We start from the raw sequence: 16544 nt of genomic DNA, 5'->3' as shown, positions 1-16544 counted from the left end.
AGGGAGTGTGGATCTTATTCTTAACGTGATGGGACGCTTAAGCAAAGGAATGACTAGATCTAATTTCTATTTTTACTACATGTATCATCCTGGATGAATCTCATAAACATAATGCACAGTGAAAAAAAAGCAAGCGAGTGAAAGCAAGTATAATTCCACTTGTATAAAGAACAAGTGTGCAAAAATAAACGGCGTCATTTGGGGATACGTAGAAATGTGATAAAGTATAAAGAAAATGAATGGTAAACACAAAACTCAATGTAGTGGTCCCTGGGGAGGTTGCAGGAGGAGGGGGGTGCAATTGGGAACGAGAGACTTCACAGGGATTGATGGGTTCTGTTTCTCAGGTTGAGTAGAGGGCACAATGGTACTTGTCACATTACTGTAAATACCTGATATGTATATTCATATATACTCTCTATGAATGAAATATTTCATTATCCAAATTGTATTTTTAAATGACTCCTCTTGCTGCTGAATGTCTGGATTGTAAAGAGGCAAGAGTCAAATCAGAGACAAAGTAGAAGCTGTTGCACTAGTCAGAGAGGGTGGTGAGGAATGAGGGAAAGGGAAGAGTTTTCAGCTTGTGCAACAGGGCATGTGGTGATGCCATCTCCTGATGGGGTGGAGGCCCAGGAGGAACAGGTAGGGGAGGTAGGCCACCAAGAGTTAAGAGTTGGGGACTTCCCTGGTGGTGCAGTGGTTAAGAATCCACCTGCCAATGCAGGGGACATGGGTTCAAGTCCTGGTCCAGGAAGATCCCACATGCCATGGAGCAACTAAGCCCATGGCCACAACTACTGAAGCCTGCGCACCTAGATCCTGTGCTCCACAACAAGAGAAGCCACCACAATGAGAAGCCCATGCACCACAAGGAAGAGTGGCCCCCGCTCGCCAAAACTAGAGAAAGCCCGCGTGCAGCAATGAAGACCCAACGCAGCCAAAAAAAAAAAAAAATAGAGAGTTAAGTGTTGGGACTTCCCTGGCAGTCCAGTGTTTAAGACTCTGCGCTTCCACTGCAGGGGGCACAGGTTCGATCCCTGGTCGGGGAACTAATATCCTGCATGCCACACGACGCGGCCAAAAAAAAAAAAGAGTTAAGTGTTGCGCATATTCGTGTGTTATGGCTGTTAAACATGCATGTGTCAGACTTCTCTGGCGGCCCAGTGGTTAAGAATCTGCCTGCCAATGCAAGGGACACAGGTTTGAGCCCTGGTCCAGGAAGATCCCACATGGTGTGGAGCAACTAAGCCTGTGTGCCACAACTACTAAGCCTGTGCTCTAGAGCCCGTGAGCCACAACTACTGAGCCCACATGCCACAACTACTGAAACCTGCGTGCCTAGAGCCCATGCTCCGCAACAAGAAAAGCCACCACAATGAGAAGTCCGCGCACCATAACTAGAGAAAGCCCATGTGCAGCAACGAAGACCCAACGCAGCCAAAAAAAAAAAAAATGCATGTGAAAATGTCTGGTAGACAACTGGATAAATGAGACTGGAGTTGGGAGGTCAGGACTGGAGATCTAGATTTGGGTATCATTGCCATGTAAGTGATGTTAGAACTCTGGGTCTGGATCACTAAGGCTCCTTATGCTGTTTTCATATATTTATAATTGTCCTTAGGAGCTCCAGTCATCCTCAACCCTCATATGATATTTGTTGCAAAATCAAAAAGAGAAGTGTGACATTCTGAAGACTTCGTAAAGAATAATTTACACTTTACTCTTTTTCATCTTTTTCATGTCTAGATTTTAGAAATACTAATTTTCTGCATTCTCCTATATTTCCATAAAAGAAAAGGAATAAAACACATTGTGATTCTGCTAACCCTGGTGGCACTTCTAGGTAAGGATATTTTTTGTTTTCTAATTCTCTAATCTAGCCATGCTAAGTCATAAAAGAGTTTAAAGGAAAATATTTGAGCATTCTATTTTTTCTCTTGTTTCTACTTTTCAATGCTGATCTATAGAAACTGAGTCTCAGTTACGCAAATTATACTTTGCATGTCCATTGCTGCAATTGATATATGTTTAATTTTTAATATATTTAAGGATTTTTACTTCTTGATAATTTTATTTGCTCTCTGACAATTTGGAGATCTTTTTCTTAGTAAATAATTGAAGGATATTAAAAGAGAAACAAATGAATAAACCCAAATGAAACTTTTGTATCAGAAGTTATCTAGGCCTATCCTGTTTACATTTAGGAAAAAAAAACAAACAAACTTTAAAACATGGCTAATATGAAACAAATGTGAGCAGTATGATTTTTCTTGAATACAACATTTCTTTCATTCATTATTTAACTACCCATTTCCTTTTTTTCCAGAGGCACCTTATAAGATTTGAAAACTGATGCTTACATAAGCCCTCTATATATTTTTAAATCTATTCTCCCTCCCCACTCCTCTGTATCTCTCTCTCTCACACATATACATACTCTCTCTCTCACGCATACACATATATATCTCAACACTAGGAGATCTCACTAATCATTTGGGAAATTCCCTTTTCAAAAATTTATTTATAATTCCTTCTTTGCCTAAGATGACCCATCCATCACATGTTGTTTACTCTAACTTTGTACATTGTATTTATACCTTTGAGGCAGCTGCAGCTCCCATGTTCACGAGGTGCTGGAGGTTTCATTTCTTCATTTCATCAACTCTCCTTTGAATTGGAAGAGTTGCATTTGTGATAGTTACTTATAGAAACAAATTTACTCTAGAACATGTTCAGGTATGTGGTTGATCAAAAGAACAGAAAAGAAACTTTATATTTTTTTTCTTCCAAATTACCAGGTAGGGAGAACAAAAGCAAACTAAGAGAAAAGATGCACATGATGTAGGAAAATATTGAAAATAAAGGAAATTTTAAATAGGAAAGTAAGATAACAGAATTAAGACCATACATATCAGCTTTGATCATAAATATAAATGGGGTAAGTTTACCAAGTAAAAATGAAAGATTTCCAAATTGGACTTCAGAAAAATTCCCGTATTGATTTTGAAAAAGATTCTGAAATTGGATTCCGCCAGTTTCCTCTCGTTCAGCTCTATAAGCGTTATTGAAACAGCACCCTTTCTGATTGGCCTCTGCTGGTTGTGAAATATTTTGACTTCATACATAAATTTCCTCTAAACAAGGTAACTCAGATTGAAAGTAAAAGAAAGCAGAAGGTCATTATATTACCATCTAAGTTGAAATCAAGGCAGAAGCACTAAATGCAACAGAGGATCCTGGAGGCTCCCCTGTTAGTATTTAGTTGCTAATCAGGGTAGGACTGGGGCTTGGAAGGAGGAGGCATCAGGGGACAGGGGCCCTCAGTAGACTGGGCAGCAGCTATTTCAGAAACTACATTAGCATAAATATAAGAGGAGCAGGAGACTTCTCTTAGCTCATGGAAATAAGTAGACAGGAAAATATGTAAAATTAGAGAAAGTGAATGCTTAATTTTGATCTGGCAGCTCTAATGTTGAACTCTAAATCCAGAAAGCAGAGAATACATCTTCTTTCAAGTTCCTGTGTAACATTTACAAAAGCTGATCTTATAATTGGCCACAAAGAAATTTTTGATAAATTCCAGGAAGTTGAAATAGTACAGACCACATTTTCAGATCACAGTAAAATAAAAACAGAAAATAATAACAAAAATAGAACCACTAAAACCGTACCACCTGGGAATGTTAAACTGCAGCTGGGCCAAAGCAGAAACCACGATTTCATTACAGCATATATTTCTTAAATTATTATGAAAACACTTAATATTAAACCTATAGTTTATGCCTAATGCTGTATTCAGAAGGAAATTCATTGCTTTAAATGTAAGTCAATTAAGTACTCAACTCAAGAAGTTAGGGGAAAGAAGCACAGAAATAAAGCTGAGGCAAGCAGAAAGGAGCAATTAGTAAAGATAAAGGCAAAAATTAATGAAATAGAAAGCAGAAAAGCAATGGATCGATACATAAACCCAAGAATCAGTTCTGAGGAAGAACTAGGAATAAACTGAGAAGGCTGACTTTTAAACATGGGTCAGCATAATTAATGTTGGGTAAAAATCGTACTGTTATAATGATGAAAGTAATACATGTCTACTGCTGAGAATTAAGAAAACAGAGAAAGACAACAAGAAACTATAAAATATAAAATATTTTAATATAAAATATAAAAATTCATATAATTGAGCACTGCAGCATGATATGATGCGAGTGTGTCTGGTCCTCTGTAGAAGATAGTTTACCAACAGATTTCAGAAGAACAGTGGCTGTCAACACAGTAATTGCCCTTTAGGTGATTTTCCTGCAGAAATTGGCAGAATGATATACAAAGATTTGTATTCAAGGATATTCATCACAGTTTCATTTTTAATACCAAAAAAATGGATACAATCAAAATATCCAAGAGTAAGGAATTCCCAAAAGGCATTCCCATTCATACAAAGGCTTACTCTCCAGCCAATAAAAATCATACTTTAGAAGAATAATTAGTGGCATAGAAAATACTTAATGGTGATAGGAAATTGGTTCCTAAGTAGTATATACTGTATGATTCACATGTTATATTTGTGCTTAGCGATAGAAAAATAACTACAAAGAGTCTCAAATGTTAAAAATGATTTGGAGATGAGTGTTGAGATTACAGGTGATTTTTATTTTTCTTTCCAGACTTTTCTGCATTTTCCAAATTTTTGTAAATGGGCATGCATACTTTTTATAGTTTAAAAAAATGAGTTTAAAGTTTATTCATAATCCCATTGCCTAGAGATAGCCACTGATAGTATCTTGATGTAGTTGCTTCTAGCCATTTTTTCTGTGCATATGTAAGTACTTTCTACTTTTATATCTACAGCATTAGAATGATACTGCACTACAATTTAGTATTCCCACCCATCCTCATTAACCACCCTCACCCTCAAAAAAATTTAGAAGTACTCAACACCAGCTTAGAAATACAAGAAACAGTGATTAATCAGGTGGTGATTGTGCATGCTTTGAAAATAGAGTGATTAACTCTAGCAACTGATAGTTGGTTTAGCTGTTTAATAAAGAATTCTAGTTCTGTTTTTGTTTTGTATTTAAGTATAATTTAACATCGGATGGTGGGTGAATTAGGTGGCCTTTGCAACCCTGAGGTTCTGAGGCGAAGGGAATAGTGTGTTCAACTCTTTCTCCGTTAATGATCTCTTTTGGAAAGCTGGTTGTTCAGACCACAAGCCCATCACCACATCGCGCTCTAATTTCAAGCCAAGTGTTTAGGAGGAAATCAAGGTCCCTCAAGAGCTAACCTTATAAACTTAAACCATCAAGTGACATACATGTCTATAGATATTTTACATTTCTAGATTAGCTAAAATATGACTATTTTCATAATCTATAGAAAATATGTAAAATGACCAAGTCAAAAAACATTTAAAGTGAAGAAGGGCCCAGCTGTAAGGGCCTCTTTGTTCAGATTGGAAGTTTGTTTTTAGAATTTATCACCTGGTCTCCTCTGTTAATTATGACTTTTAACAGAAAGAAAATGCCTAATTTGGAAGTGTGCCCTGGTATCCTTCAAGTCAAAGTATATTTTTAGTTTTTGGAAAACTAGGCTTTTCCTAGTTGGCCATCACCTGCTATTTTAAACATTATATATATATATATATATATATATATATATATATATATATATATATATATCCTTTTCAAAAGCTAAAAGGAATAAAGCTCAGATACATTACGACCAAGTAGATCAAAGATAGTATTTCTTCTTCACACTGCCTTTGACTTACAGATATTTGATTTCATGTAAAAATTATTTTTTAACTTTCTGTGGGTTTCAACTAAATTATGGAATTATATGCACTGGTAGTTTCAAGAGACCTAAGACAAAAAGAAAACACTCTCTTCTTCCTACAGAAACACTGTGTTTCCAGAAAATTCTTCCTTGCTTTCATACTAACATAACCTTATCAAATCACTTTTTCCTCATTGCTGTTTGAAGCATATGAGAAACTTGTTCCCATAGGGATAAGTTCCTCTTAGCATAGAAAATAAACAGACATTGCTTATGTAAATCTTAGATTTATGGTTGACTCTGAGAAATGAATACTCAGCTCTGTCCTGCTTACTATTAACGTCCTTGTCAAAAAATATTTTTAATGAAACTTCTAGGCGTTTACTAACAAAAGGACTCATATGTAGACTTAGTACAACTCTTAGTAAACTCACGGAGTGAGTTGCTTTTCACTTTCCAGTCTTCTCATCTATTTGGCTTTAAATTTTTTCCGTATAGTTTAATAGTTATTTTCCCATTAATGTCACATGGGCAATCTGCCTTTTCTTATCTCCTCCCTTCATTGTTTTCTTCCTTTCCCGTCTACTAGTAATTATAACCTCCACAGCATCCTTTCAACAGTGAGGGCTGGAAAATAAGCATCTTGCTCCAAAGATAAGCACTCAGTCACACAACAGATCTTTAGCTGATTTAAGCAAATGGAAAGCCCACAGCTTGAACAACAGGACTACTGCTTGGCTGGCATCACAACCTACCCTACACCTCTCAGGGCAGTCTTCATTCTTAAAGCATAATAGGGGTATTTACTACTCTACCATGTAAAGTTAAGATATTTATTTGTAATTCTATCTCAAATATGTATTTTATTTGTGTTTTGTGTTTTCTTTTTCAGCCTCATTGACTGTCATTTCAGTAAAAGCCGTCTCAGGCATGATCACTTTTTCTGTGACGGATAAAATGCAACTAACTTATCCCATCTTCTATATCATGTTTATCATCATGATAGCATCTTGTGTTTTCCAAGTCAAGTAAGTTAGCTCTTACGTACTCACTGCCCTTTCAACATTCCTGTGCTTCTCTGAGCATTCATCTTTATTGGCCTCAAATGATAATTAAAATTAGATGCAACTGATTTCTGAGGGTGAGGGGTCTATGCTTATCCTCAGCCAATATCCCTGGCTTTATCCTTCACATCCAATAATAAGTTTTTACAAAGCATTGCCTTCATGTTTTGTGAGTTCTAAAGTGTGGCCATAATCCAGCTAAGTGCACTTTGATACTTTCCTGATGCTCTTCTGCTTGTAATTAATATCCATCGCACACAGGTTGTCATTAGCAATAAATCAAAGGGGCAGGTCCACATCCAGGATTTCATTCTAAATATAGGAAATACATGAACCCTTCACCTTCATTTCTTAGCTCATACTCATTAATTGCCCAGAGATGGACAAAACCAGACGTTTGGCCGGGAGGGAAATCCTTTCCCCAAAACTTTGCATCTTTAGCCAGAATTTTCTTTGCACCCACGGGATTGCAGAATGATTGTTTTACATTTCTTTTGGGGCCTCACAGTGGTGATATGGAACATTTTTAATTTCTGCTCTTCTCTCCCCCCACCTCCATCTGGTCCAATCTCTTCCCCTCCATTTCACATCATGGTTTTGCCTTTGCTGCTAGGTTCTCCTGAGTCCACCAGAAAGCTTTCTGTTTACCCCAAAATGCTATGCAGGAGCACCAGCCCAGTGCCAGCCAGGAAATCAAAGCCCAAATTTTGGAGGAGAGTGGTTCCTTCCTTAGGTGCTAGAAGTCAAGTCTAATTGTTACGGGTTGAATATGGACCCTGTTACAAGGAGTGTGTTACAGGAGAAATCCAATGTCCTGTCACTGTTTCATTTGTCATAAACAAACTTTCTTTTGTTTGTTTCAAACAGATGAAACTGTTTTGTTTCATCTCTGTTCTGAATTAATCAGTACAGTTACAATAGCTTTCAGAATTTAGTGATTAGCATCATTATCTTTAAACTCTGCTTCATGAATTTAAAAGCCAGATACAACTGAAGGTAAACTACATTCCTATCACCCTTGTTTCAGTCCCTGCACCTCTCACACTAGAACTACGTGACCACACTAGAACTGTAGAACCATGGTTCTCAGCCCTGGCTTCCCATTACAATTCATTACCTGAGGAGGTTTGTTTGTACATATATGTATACATGCACATATATACTTACATGCCTGTGTACATGAATGTGTGTATGTACATGCATGTACACACACACATAGAGGAACACTTGGGCTCTACTCACAAATTTTTTTTTTCAACTGCTCTAGAATAGGACCTAAACACTAGTGCTTTTTAAAGTGCCCAGGTGATGTCAATGCAATGCACTGCTTCAGAAAAGGTCTAGTCCCTGACAGGGCTGCACAGTGCAGTTGTGGGAACCTGAACCATGTTGGCGGCCAAAGTGGGAAGCTAAGCTCCCACATGTGCTCTGCAGCTGGAGGGCTGAGCATTGTTTTTGAAACATTAAACATTCCTTTACTTCTCCATCTTCTTTCTTGGCACGTGGCATGTCAAGGGATAGCTATACCATTCCCCAGATATGATATTTAACAGGTTCTAAAGTCTATCCTAATGAATCAGCCCCAGTGTGATACTGGTCCAGCAGCTTGAATCGCTTCCAACTCAAACTTCTGTGGCCTCCAAATATGATTAATTGCTTTTCATTGTTACTGTTGTTGGTTTAAACAGACCGTAAAACCTGACATCTGATCTCATACATCAGATGCATATAAGCTATGACTGCTGATTGGAAATGCCCTTTTACTGCACTTCCTTTCCCTTTGTAGTTGTAGCTAAAGAACATGCATTTCTCGATGTTATTGTTAACTTATTGTTGAGCGTCTCTCAAAGACAGAGCTTCAGTAAGTGCCTTCTGCTCTAGGCTCCTGAATCAAGCCACAAAACTCTACAATACAGCGACGGTGGTGCCCATTAACCATACTTTCTTTACAATCAGTGCCATTATTGCAGGTGAGTTTTGGCTTTCTATGCTTAGGTGATTCTATCCCCATAACAAGCATAAATGAAGTCTCCCTCAGAGTGATGAGAAAATCAAGGAATATTTTGGTTATAAGGAATGTATAGCCCACATCCTCCTAGCTACCACCCAGTGTCTGAACTTCCTCCATAACATCCTCTAGGAGAGGTTATTCTACTTTGTGTGAATGTTCCCCAATGCTCTCTGTCCCCTGAGACAGTTCAGTCCTGGTTTGAATCACTCTAGTAATTTGGAGAGCTCTAATTATTAGAAAGTATTCCCCTGTATTGGAACTGAAATAAGCCTCCCTGTGAATTCAAGATGCTCATCTTAGTTCTGCTTTCTGGAGCCCTCTCCTTGCCAGCCCTTCTGATAATCAAAGCACAGGTCCTCTTGTGTCCTGTCTCTGGACCAAACATCCCCAGTTCGATGAACTCTTCCCTCCCTGGTCCTCACCACCTGCATCAGAGAGAGGGGTCCAAAAGTGAATCCAGTGTTCCAGGGAAGGCCAGACAGATGAGAATAGAAACTACTACCTTTGCTGTTCTGGCCTCTATTTTTCTACCATTGTAGTTCTTTTCTTCCTGTGGAAAAATTTTTAAATATGTCAGACACAATAGTGTTAAAAAAGTATAAATTTGAAACTTGGTCCAAACAAAAATACAGTAGATTCAGGTATATCATTTGTAAGTTTGGTACTGTTCATTGGCTTATTAGATGTATTTACTACCTTGTCATATTGGGACTTCATTTCCCAATGCAAAGTTTCTGTATTATGGAGGTAATTAGGTGTTATCTGTTGCCTAATGGACACATCTTTTTTATTTCATGGCAAACGGTGACTGCCAGTGGGCAATTTTTAAATGTAATTAATGCATTTTCTGTTTCCCAAAATTGAAACTTACTTTTAAAGAGAAAGATTATATCTGAAAACATCTAATTTTTTTTAGCATTTTATGCTTGTTGACAAAAGAAAGTAACAAAAGATTGTACACTTGTGTGCCCTAGAAATATTGAAAAAGGAAAAGAGCAAGGCCAAAAACATTTATAGGCATGACGTACAGCATAATAATTAAGATGACTGTGCTAAAGACGTGTAAAACATGTAGTTCCCCTGAAAAGAAGGATTTATAGGAGGACCAACAGGGCTGGATCTGAATACTTAGCACACCAAGTAATTGATGAATCAGGGAAGCTGGAACTTTCTGGGAGTGATAATAGTTCACCTGATGTTACTCAAGTGTGGAATGGAGGTGAAACTTCTTGACTTACTTCTCCTCTTTGCCCCCATCAAAAAGTATAGCTTAATACGAAAATGAGATACCATATTTTGCCTGCTAAATTAGTAAAGCTTTTGTTTTGCTCTTTTTATCTCAATAATCAATGCTGACAAGGCTGAAGTGTTGCGGGCACTCTCGTGAAGTTGGGTACCATGGTACCGCCCTCCTAGAACTGAGTTTCATAGTTTTTATCAAGAGCCTTAAAAATGTTTCTACTCTTTGATCCTACAACTCAAAAACAAAAAACAAATAACCCAATTAAAAAATGGGCAAAGGACTTGATTAAGACATTTCTTCAAAGAAGATGTACAAATGGCCAACAAGCACATGAAAAGATGTTCAACATCACTAATCATTAGGAAAATGCAAACCAAAACCACTTCACACCCATTAGGATGACTACTAGCAAATAAATAAATAAATAAATAAATAAATAAAATAACAAGTGTTTGCAAGTATATGAAGAAATTGGAACACTTGTGCACTGTTAGTGGGAATGTAAAATGGTGTAGCCACTATGGCAGTTCCTCAAAAAATTAAGCATAGAATTACCATATGATCCAGCAATTCTACTTCTGGGTATATGTCCGAAAGAATTGAAAGCAGGGACTCAAACAGGTATTTGTACACCTAGGTTCATAGCAGCATTATTCACAGTAGCCAAATGTCAGAAGCAACATAAATTGACAGATGAATGGATAAAGAATATGTGGTGTATACATACAATGGAATATTATTCAGCCATAAAAAAGGAAAGAATTTTTGATACATGCTACAACATGGATGAACCTTAAGGACATTATGCTAAGTAAAACAAGCCAGTCACAAAAGGACAAATACTGTATGATTCCACTTATATGAGGTATCCAGAGTAGTCAAACTTACAGAAATGGAAAGTAGAGTGGTGATTGCCAGGGGCTGGGGGGAGGCAGAAATGGGGAGTTATTTAATGGGTATAGAGTTTCAGTTTTACAAGATAAAAAGTTCTGAAGATTGGTTGCACAACAATATGAATATAGTTGGCCCTCTATATCAACAGTTCTGCATCTGTGGATATAACCAACAGTGGATAGAAAATATCCCCTCCCCCAAAAAAATTCCAGAAAGTTCCAAAAAGCAAAAATTTAATATGCCGCATGGTAGCAACTATTCACATAGCATTTATGCTGTATTAGGTATTATAAATAATCTAGAGATGATTTAAAGTATTTGTGGAGTATGTGTGTAGGTTATATGCAAATATTATGCCATTTTATATAAGGGACTTGAGCATCCTCGGATTTTGGTATCCACGGAGGGGTCCTACAACCAAATCCTGTGGATACCGAGTGATGACTGTATACTTAACACAACTGCACTGTAAACTTTAAAATGTTTAGGATGGTAAATTTTATGTTATGTGTATTTTACTACACTTTTTTTAGTTTTTGCTCTGTTTTAACAGAAATTCCTCTTAAAGCGACAACAACAAAAAAATCCTAAAATACTGGGGAAAAAATATGTAGAGAAGTTTATTGACACTTTACAAAAGCAAAACATTTGAAACAATTTAAAATGTCCTTCAAGAAATGAATATTATGGGGCACCAGCTCAGAACAACAAGAAAACATTAAAATGATCACAAGGAAATGTGTAATAACATGGAAGAATGCTTCAGAAGTGTTGATTCATTCAACAAATATTCATCAGAATGGGACATGGCTTATTCCTGTAGGAAGTTTATCCTCTAGGTGAGGAGATAGACTTGAGACTGAGAAAGCCCCTGTCTTATTCCCTGTGGTATCTGCAGCACCTAAGCAGTGGCTGGCACTTAGGACTCTCAATAAATACTTGTCAACAGGGTAGCAAGGCTAATACCACACACACACAAATTTGATTCCAAGTAATATATAATTTAAAGATAACTTATTCAGTAAAAACTCTAAGAAGGCTTTGGGACAATAGGCCAAGAGGAAATCATTGAGACTAACAAGGAGAGAAGAAAAGCTCATCGGAGTAAAGGACACATCCACATTTCCCTTCACCCAGAAGGAAAGACCAGATGAAGGAGATGGGAGAGGGGGTTGGCGGGGAGAAATGGAGCTGGGGTAGCAGATCAGCATCCTCCAGTGCCTGAATGAGCATGTGCCAGACCCACAAACCGCAGGGTGTTGCCAAGACTGACAGCATGGGGAGCAGCTGGCCTGAAGTGCGAGCGCCGTGTCAAAGGCCCAGAGTCCACCCAGATGCGCAGGTCAGGCTTGCTGACCCCTGGCTTAAAACTGTAGGTGGGAAATATCACTCGAGTTTTGTTTTCTTGCACGTGCCAGTGGGACAAATCTTGGACTGGATAAGAAATTTCTGTTGGCAAAAGTTATGTTAATGGTGCTGATTTTTTAATAATGATACTTACATTATATAAAGTCTACAAATCTGTGTTCTTTTGGGATCACTGAAAATGTTAGTATGGCATGCAAATATTTTTAAACTACAGGATGTGCATTTTAAGGGTAACTATACTTAGAAAAAATAATATATTAATTTGAAAAACAATATGTAGCTATTGTAAATATTCTTACCCTAAAATTAATGTTATCTTCTATTTCTATGGTAGGTATCATATTTTATCAGGAATTCCTTGGTGCAGCTTTTCTCACTATATTTATATATCTTTTTGGGTGAGTAAATGTCTCAGAAGTAAGGTATGCGAAATCCTATTACTTTTATGTGAGATTTTTGGCATTGTACCTGAGGCATAGAAAATTGGAAAATTATATAAGAAACATCAGTTCCCCGAGCTCCTAAAAGAAACATATTTTTCAACTTAACACCCTACCCAGGGCTCAGTGTCTTTGTGATTTAAGTATCTCTCTGAGGGTTCTGAAACATTGGGGATTTTCTGTTCCAGCCAAAGTCAAGGTAAATCCACTGGCCCTTATAGCTACTCCACATTTTTATACTCTATCAGACCTACCCCACCCTTGGGAACCCCTAGGTTAGATCTCAATCAGGGAACCACAGATGCCTCTAGGATCACCTAGAACAAAAGGCCAAGACTGGGGCAGATCCCTACCTTTGGACCTAATAACATCAGATTGGTGCCATCCCTCTCTTGTGTCTGGGTGCCCAGCTTTAACCCTGCCTAGAGATTTGGAGGACAGTCACTGCTGGCATTCTGGCAAACAGAGAGCAGAACTTTGACAGAATATTGCCAATGTATCAATTCTTCCATTGGTTCCAGCTGGCACTCTATGAATGCTTAGTTGCTTCTTGATGTGGTATCCTGCATGACCACTGTTACGCAAACTTGAGCCCAGACTATTTTCAGTGTAGAAAATCATCTATCTTGAGAATTCAATTTCATAAGATTTTTGGGCGAGGCTAAACTTCTGGGATCTGGAAACTATGACTATTCTTATGGCCAAGGACAACAAAATTTCTTAGAAAATTAAAGAATAAATTATTTTTTTGCTCGTGTTGCATGCCAGTAATGAGTCTGGGCATGCATGGATAGAAAATGAGACCTAGTGTCTACCCAAAGGGTTTAGAGCCTAAATTAGCCTCCAGATGGTAAAAACCTGAAGCAGAGACTTATTGGAAGCTGCCCAGGTCTTGGTTCTGGGGACAAATATTATTGGCTGCAGCAATTAAGACAAGTTCTAGGCAGCTTACCATGAGAAACAGAAAGAATAAAACCGGTGGAATGTATGTTATCGTGTAGAATATGGAATTCAGTTATTTAACACTGTGAGTTCTTTCAGTGATCTTGTGTTCTTTATCACCATTATTCTCACAGGTGTTTTCTGTCATTCCTTGGTGTGGTTTTGGTCACAAGAAATCGAGAAAAGGAACATCTGCCACAGTCTTACATTGATTTTGGACATGTCCCTGGTAAAACTGTGTATTCCTTAATTTAGAATAGAAAATTTTATCCTTATAAATTAATCATTGCTGGTATGATTTGGGGTGTTAAATTAATATAAAACATAATTCTTACCCTCAAAAACATGTACATTCATGATGAAACCAGAGGTGATAGTTTAACTGTAAATGTTAATAATCATTTATTTGAATATCGGCTTTGCACAGAACGCTGGGGTTAGAAAAGAACTGATCCTGTCTTCTTGATTTGGGTGATGTTGCAGATTTCCTTTTGAGGTTTCTTTAAATTGGAAAAGGGTAGGGAAAGGAGTGGGAGAGGCAAGAACAGACCCTTGTTGCTTGGAGAGCCTTTGAGGGAACATCTAAGGCCAGAAAGTCAGGTGCTCAGACGGAGGTGGCCTGTACACTGTAGGGCCAAGAGAGACATCCTTCTCGATCACCTGAACGTGAGCTTCTTCCCCTCTCCCTTACCTCACTCATCCAGAGCGGATGCATCGCTGTCCCAGTTCTCCACTCTCACTGAGAATGACTAGCTTCTGTCACGTGCACAACACAAGCCACATCCAGAACAAAGGAAGTGGGCTGCAGTGTCCTCACCCCCTCCCCTGCTCACCACCCCCAACAATCTCCAGTTTTGCTAGGGATCTGGGGTGACCTATAGGTTTCTAGACAAGAAGCAGTGATGTTCTCACAGCTTCCTCCACCATTCTGCTAGGACCAAGCCTTTGAAGCAAAAAGCATTAAAGCCTCATCCCTACGACTGAGAAAATATGGCCCTATGAGTTCTGTGTTCTCTTTCCCATTCGAGCCATCTTAGCAGCTAAGAGCACTCAGTGCAAGAATTGGCATTCGTGGCAAGGGTGTGTGTTAGAGATGCCTTGTATGGTTAGGGGTTCTTTGGTAGGAAATAAAGTTTACTTCTTCTTAAGTCTATTTTTCGTTTCACACAGCCCCATACATAGGATCAGTAACAGCTTTAGAAGCCACTATGAAAGACTGTTTTTCTCTGTTGTTATATGCGTTAGACTAAACATGGACAAGGAGACAGAACACTGGGGAGAGAGGTTTGGAGATGAGTGCATGCTTCATGTTAATCTCCTGACTGATCCAACCTGATTTCCGTGCTCAGCATGGTAGACCCTGGGTGGGAGACAGCTCGGTCATGTGGACAGCAGTGATCGCACATCAAGGGGCGTGGAGTTCCGTGGGCCTTTCTTCCTTGACGTTTATCTCTTCTATTTAGAGGGTGACCACCTAGTATCTTTTAAAGAGAATAAAATGTGGCCTAGATAGAGGAGAAATTATTAAGACTTATTCTTCTGTAAGAGCTCAAAAGATTCTTTGTGATTATTATCTCCACAGGGAAACAAATGTTGGACAAAATACAACCAGATTCAAATGGCTTATCCTATGGAACTTTGCCTGATGGAAGTGACTCCACAAAGAGCCCAAGTGGAGAGAAGAAAGAGGTCTGAAATGCCGAGAGGGATGGCTGCTGGCCTGTTATTCGATACCACCTTTTAAAAAATTGCACATGTTCAATTTGTGTCAGCAGCTATTTTATGCTGACATGTGCTCCCATTTGTTTAGTCCTTTACCCCACCTCCATGTCTATGGACTATCAGGGCCTTCCTAAGCTTTGACACTCTAATGTTTTCATGGAATGTGATTTGAAGTGTTCCCCACACCCTGGACCTCTCCCTAGTGATCATCGAACTGGCTAGATCTTAATTAGAGCCTGGCTGCCCAAGCAGGAATGTCACACAAAAATGTGCGTCCACGATTTGGCTGCAGAACACATCGGTTGCTTTTCCCATACAGCTTGCAAGATCAGTTGCTTTGCTTTAAAGGGACACTTTAGCCCCACCACCTCGCTCCTAAACCAAAGGTTTGAGAGCATTCATTCTTCCTAAGACATCTTTTATGAACCTCCCCCAAAACATTTCACCTTCCTATTCCCAAATTGAGTGGTGAATCATCTTTTCTGAAAACTAGCCCTATCACAAATATCCTTTGAAAATTAAGGGTGTCTTTAAAATTAGAATTTATACCCCATTCTATGATGGGGTATACCAAAACCAAAAGACCTTGACTGGTGGACTTTTTTAAGCTTAAGAAAGGAAAAATTTAAGAATTAGTACCAACTTTTTAAATAAAAATGTAATAGAATGGTGACGTTTTCTTCAGCTGTATGATCCTATTATACTTGAATTGAAACTGAAGACAAACTTCATATACTATGCCTTTATTTGTTTAGATCTTATAATTTATCAAGTGGGTTTTTATGTTTTAACTTTTAACACGTCTCAAAAATCATATTTAAATTCTTAGTGATATTTTCACTAACACTCTGTTTCTTCCTCAAGGCATTACTTCAAGCTTTAGAATACAATTCTTCTAGGTAAAAGAACAGTTATGATTAGAGAACTGGATTTCAGCCTTTTTAAATCTGTAGACATAGAACACGGCCAGGCGGTCCAACCTAAGTCTAGGGAGGAGACCCAGGTGCTACCATACCCTGAATGGCTCTTCCGCTACCATAGTGACATAGCTACTAAGATACGTTTGCAGGTAGAGTCCATAATCA

At 38.3% G+C, this 16544-nt stretch overlaps 1 protein-coding gene across 2 annotated transcripts in view; it reads left to right on the top strand.

Annotated features, from left to right (window-relative positions):
• The window catches only part of NIPAL2 (NIPA like domain containing 2), a 77981-nt gene extending 61832 nt beyond the window's left edge, over positions 1-16149 (top strand). For both annotated transcript variants that reach the window (XM_061171661.1, XM_061171660.1), the window contains 6 exons: positions 1750-1846; positions 6668-6803; positions 8721-8809; positions 12690-12753; positions 13872-13966; positions 15320-16149. In XM_061171661.1, the coding sequence (XP_061027644.1) occupies positions 1750-1846; positions 6668-6803; positions 8721-8809; positions 12690-12753; positions 13872-13966; positions 15320-15432 (594 nt within the window). In that variant the 3' untranslated portion in view covers positions 15433-16149. The remainder of the gene's footprint in view (positions 1-1749; positions 1847-6667; positions 6804-8720; positions 8810-12689; positions 12754-13871; positions 13967-15319) is intronic.
• The last annotated feature ends 395 nt before the right edge of the window (positions 16150-16544 follow it).

The sequence above is a fragment of the Eubalaena glacialis genome, chromosome 17 (genome assembly GCF_028564815.1).
Source record: "Eubalaena glacialis isolate mEubGla1 chromosome 17, mEubGla1.1.hap2.+ XY, whole genome shotgun sequence".
In the NCBI taxonomy this organism is placed as follows: Eukaryota; Metazoa; Chordata; class Mammalia; order Artiodactyla; family Balaenidae; genus Eubalaena; species Eubalaena glacialis.
The sequence above is the reverse complement of the archived record's forward strand: the minus strand, read 5'-3'. Positions and strand labels throughout refer to the sequence as shown.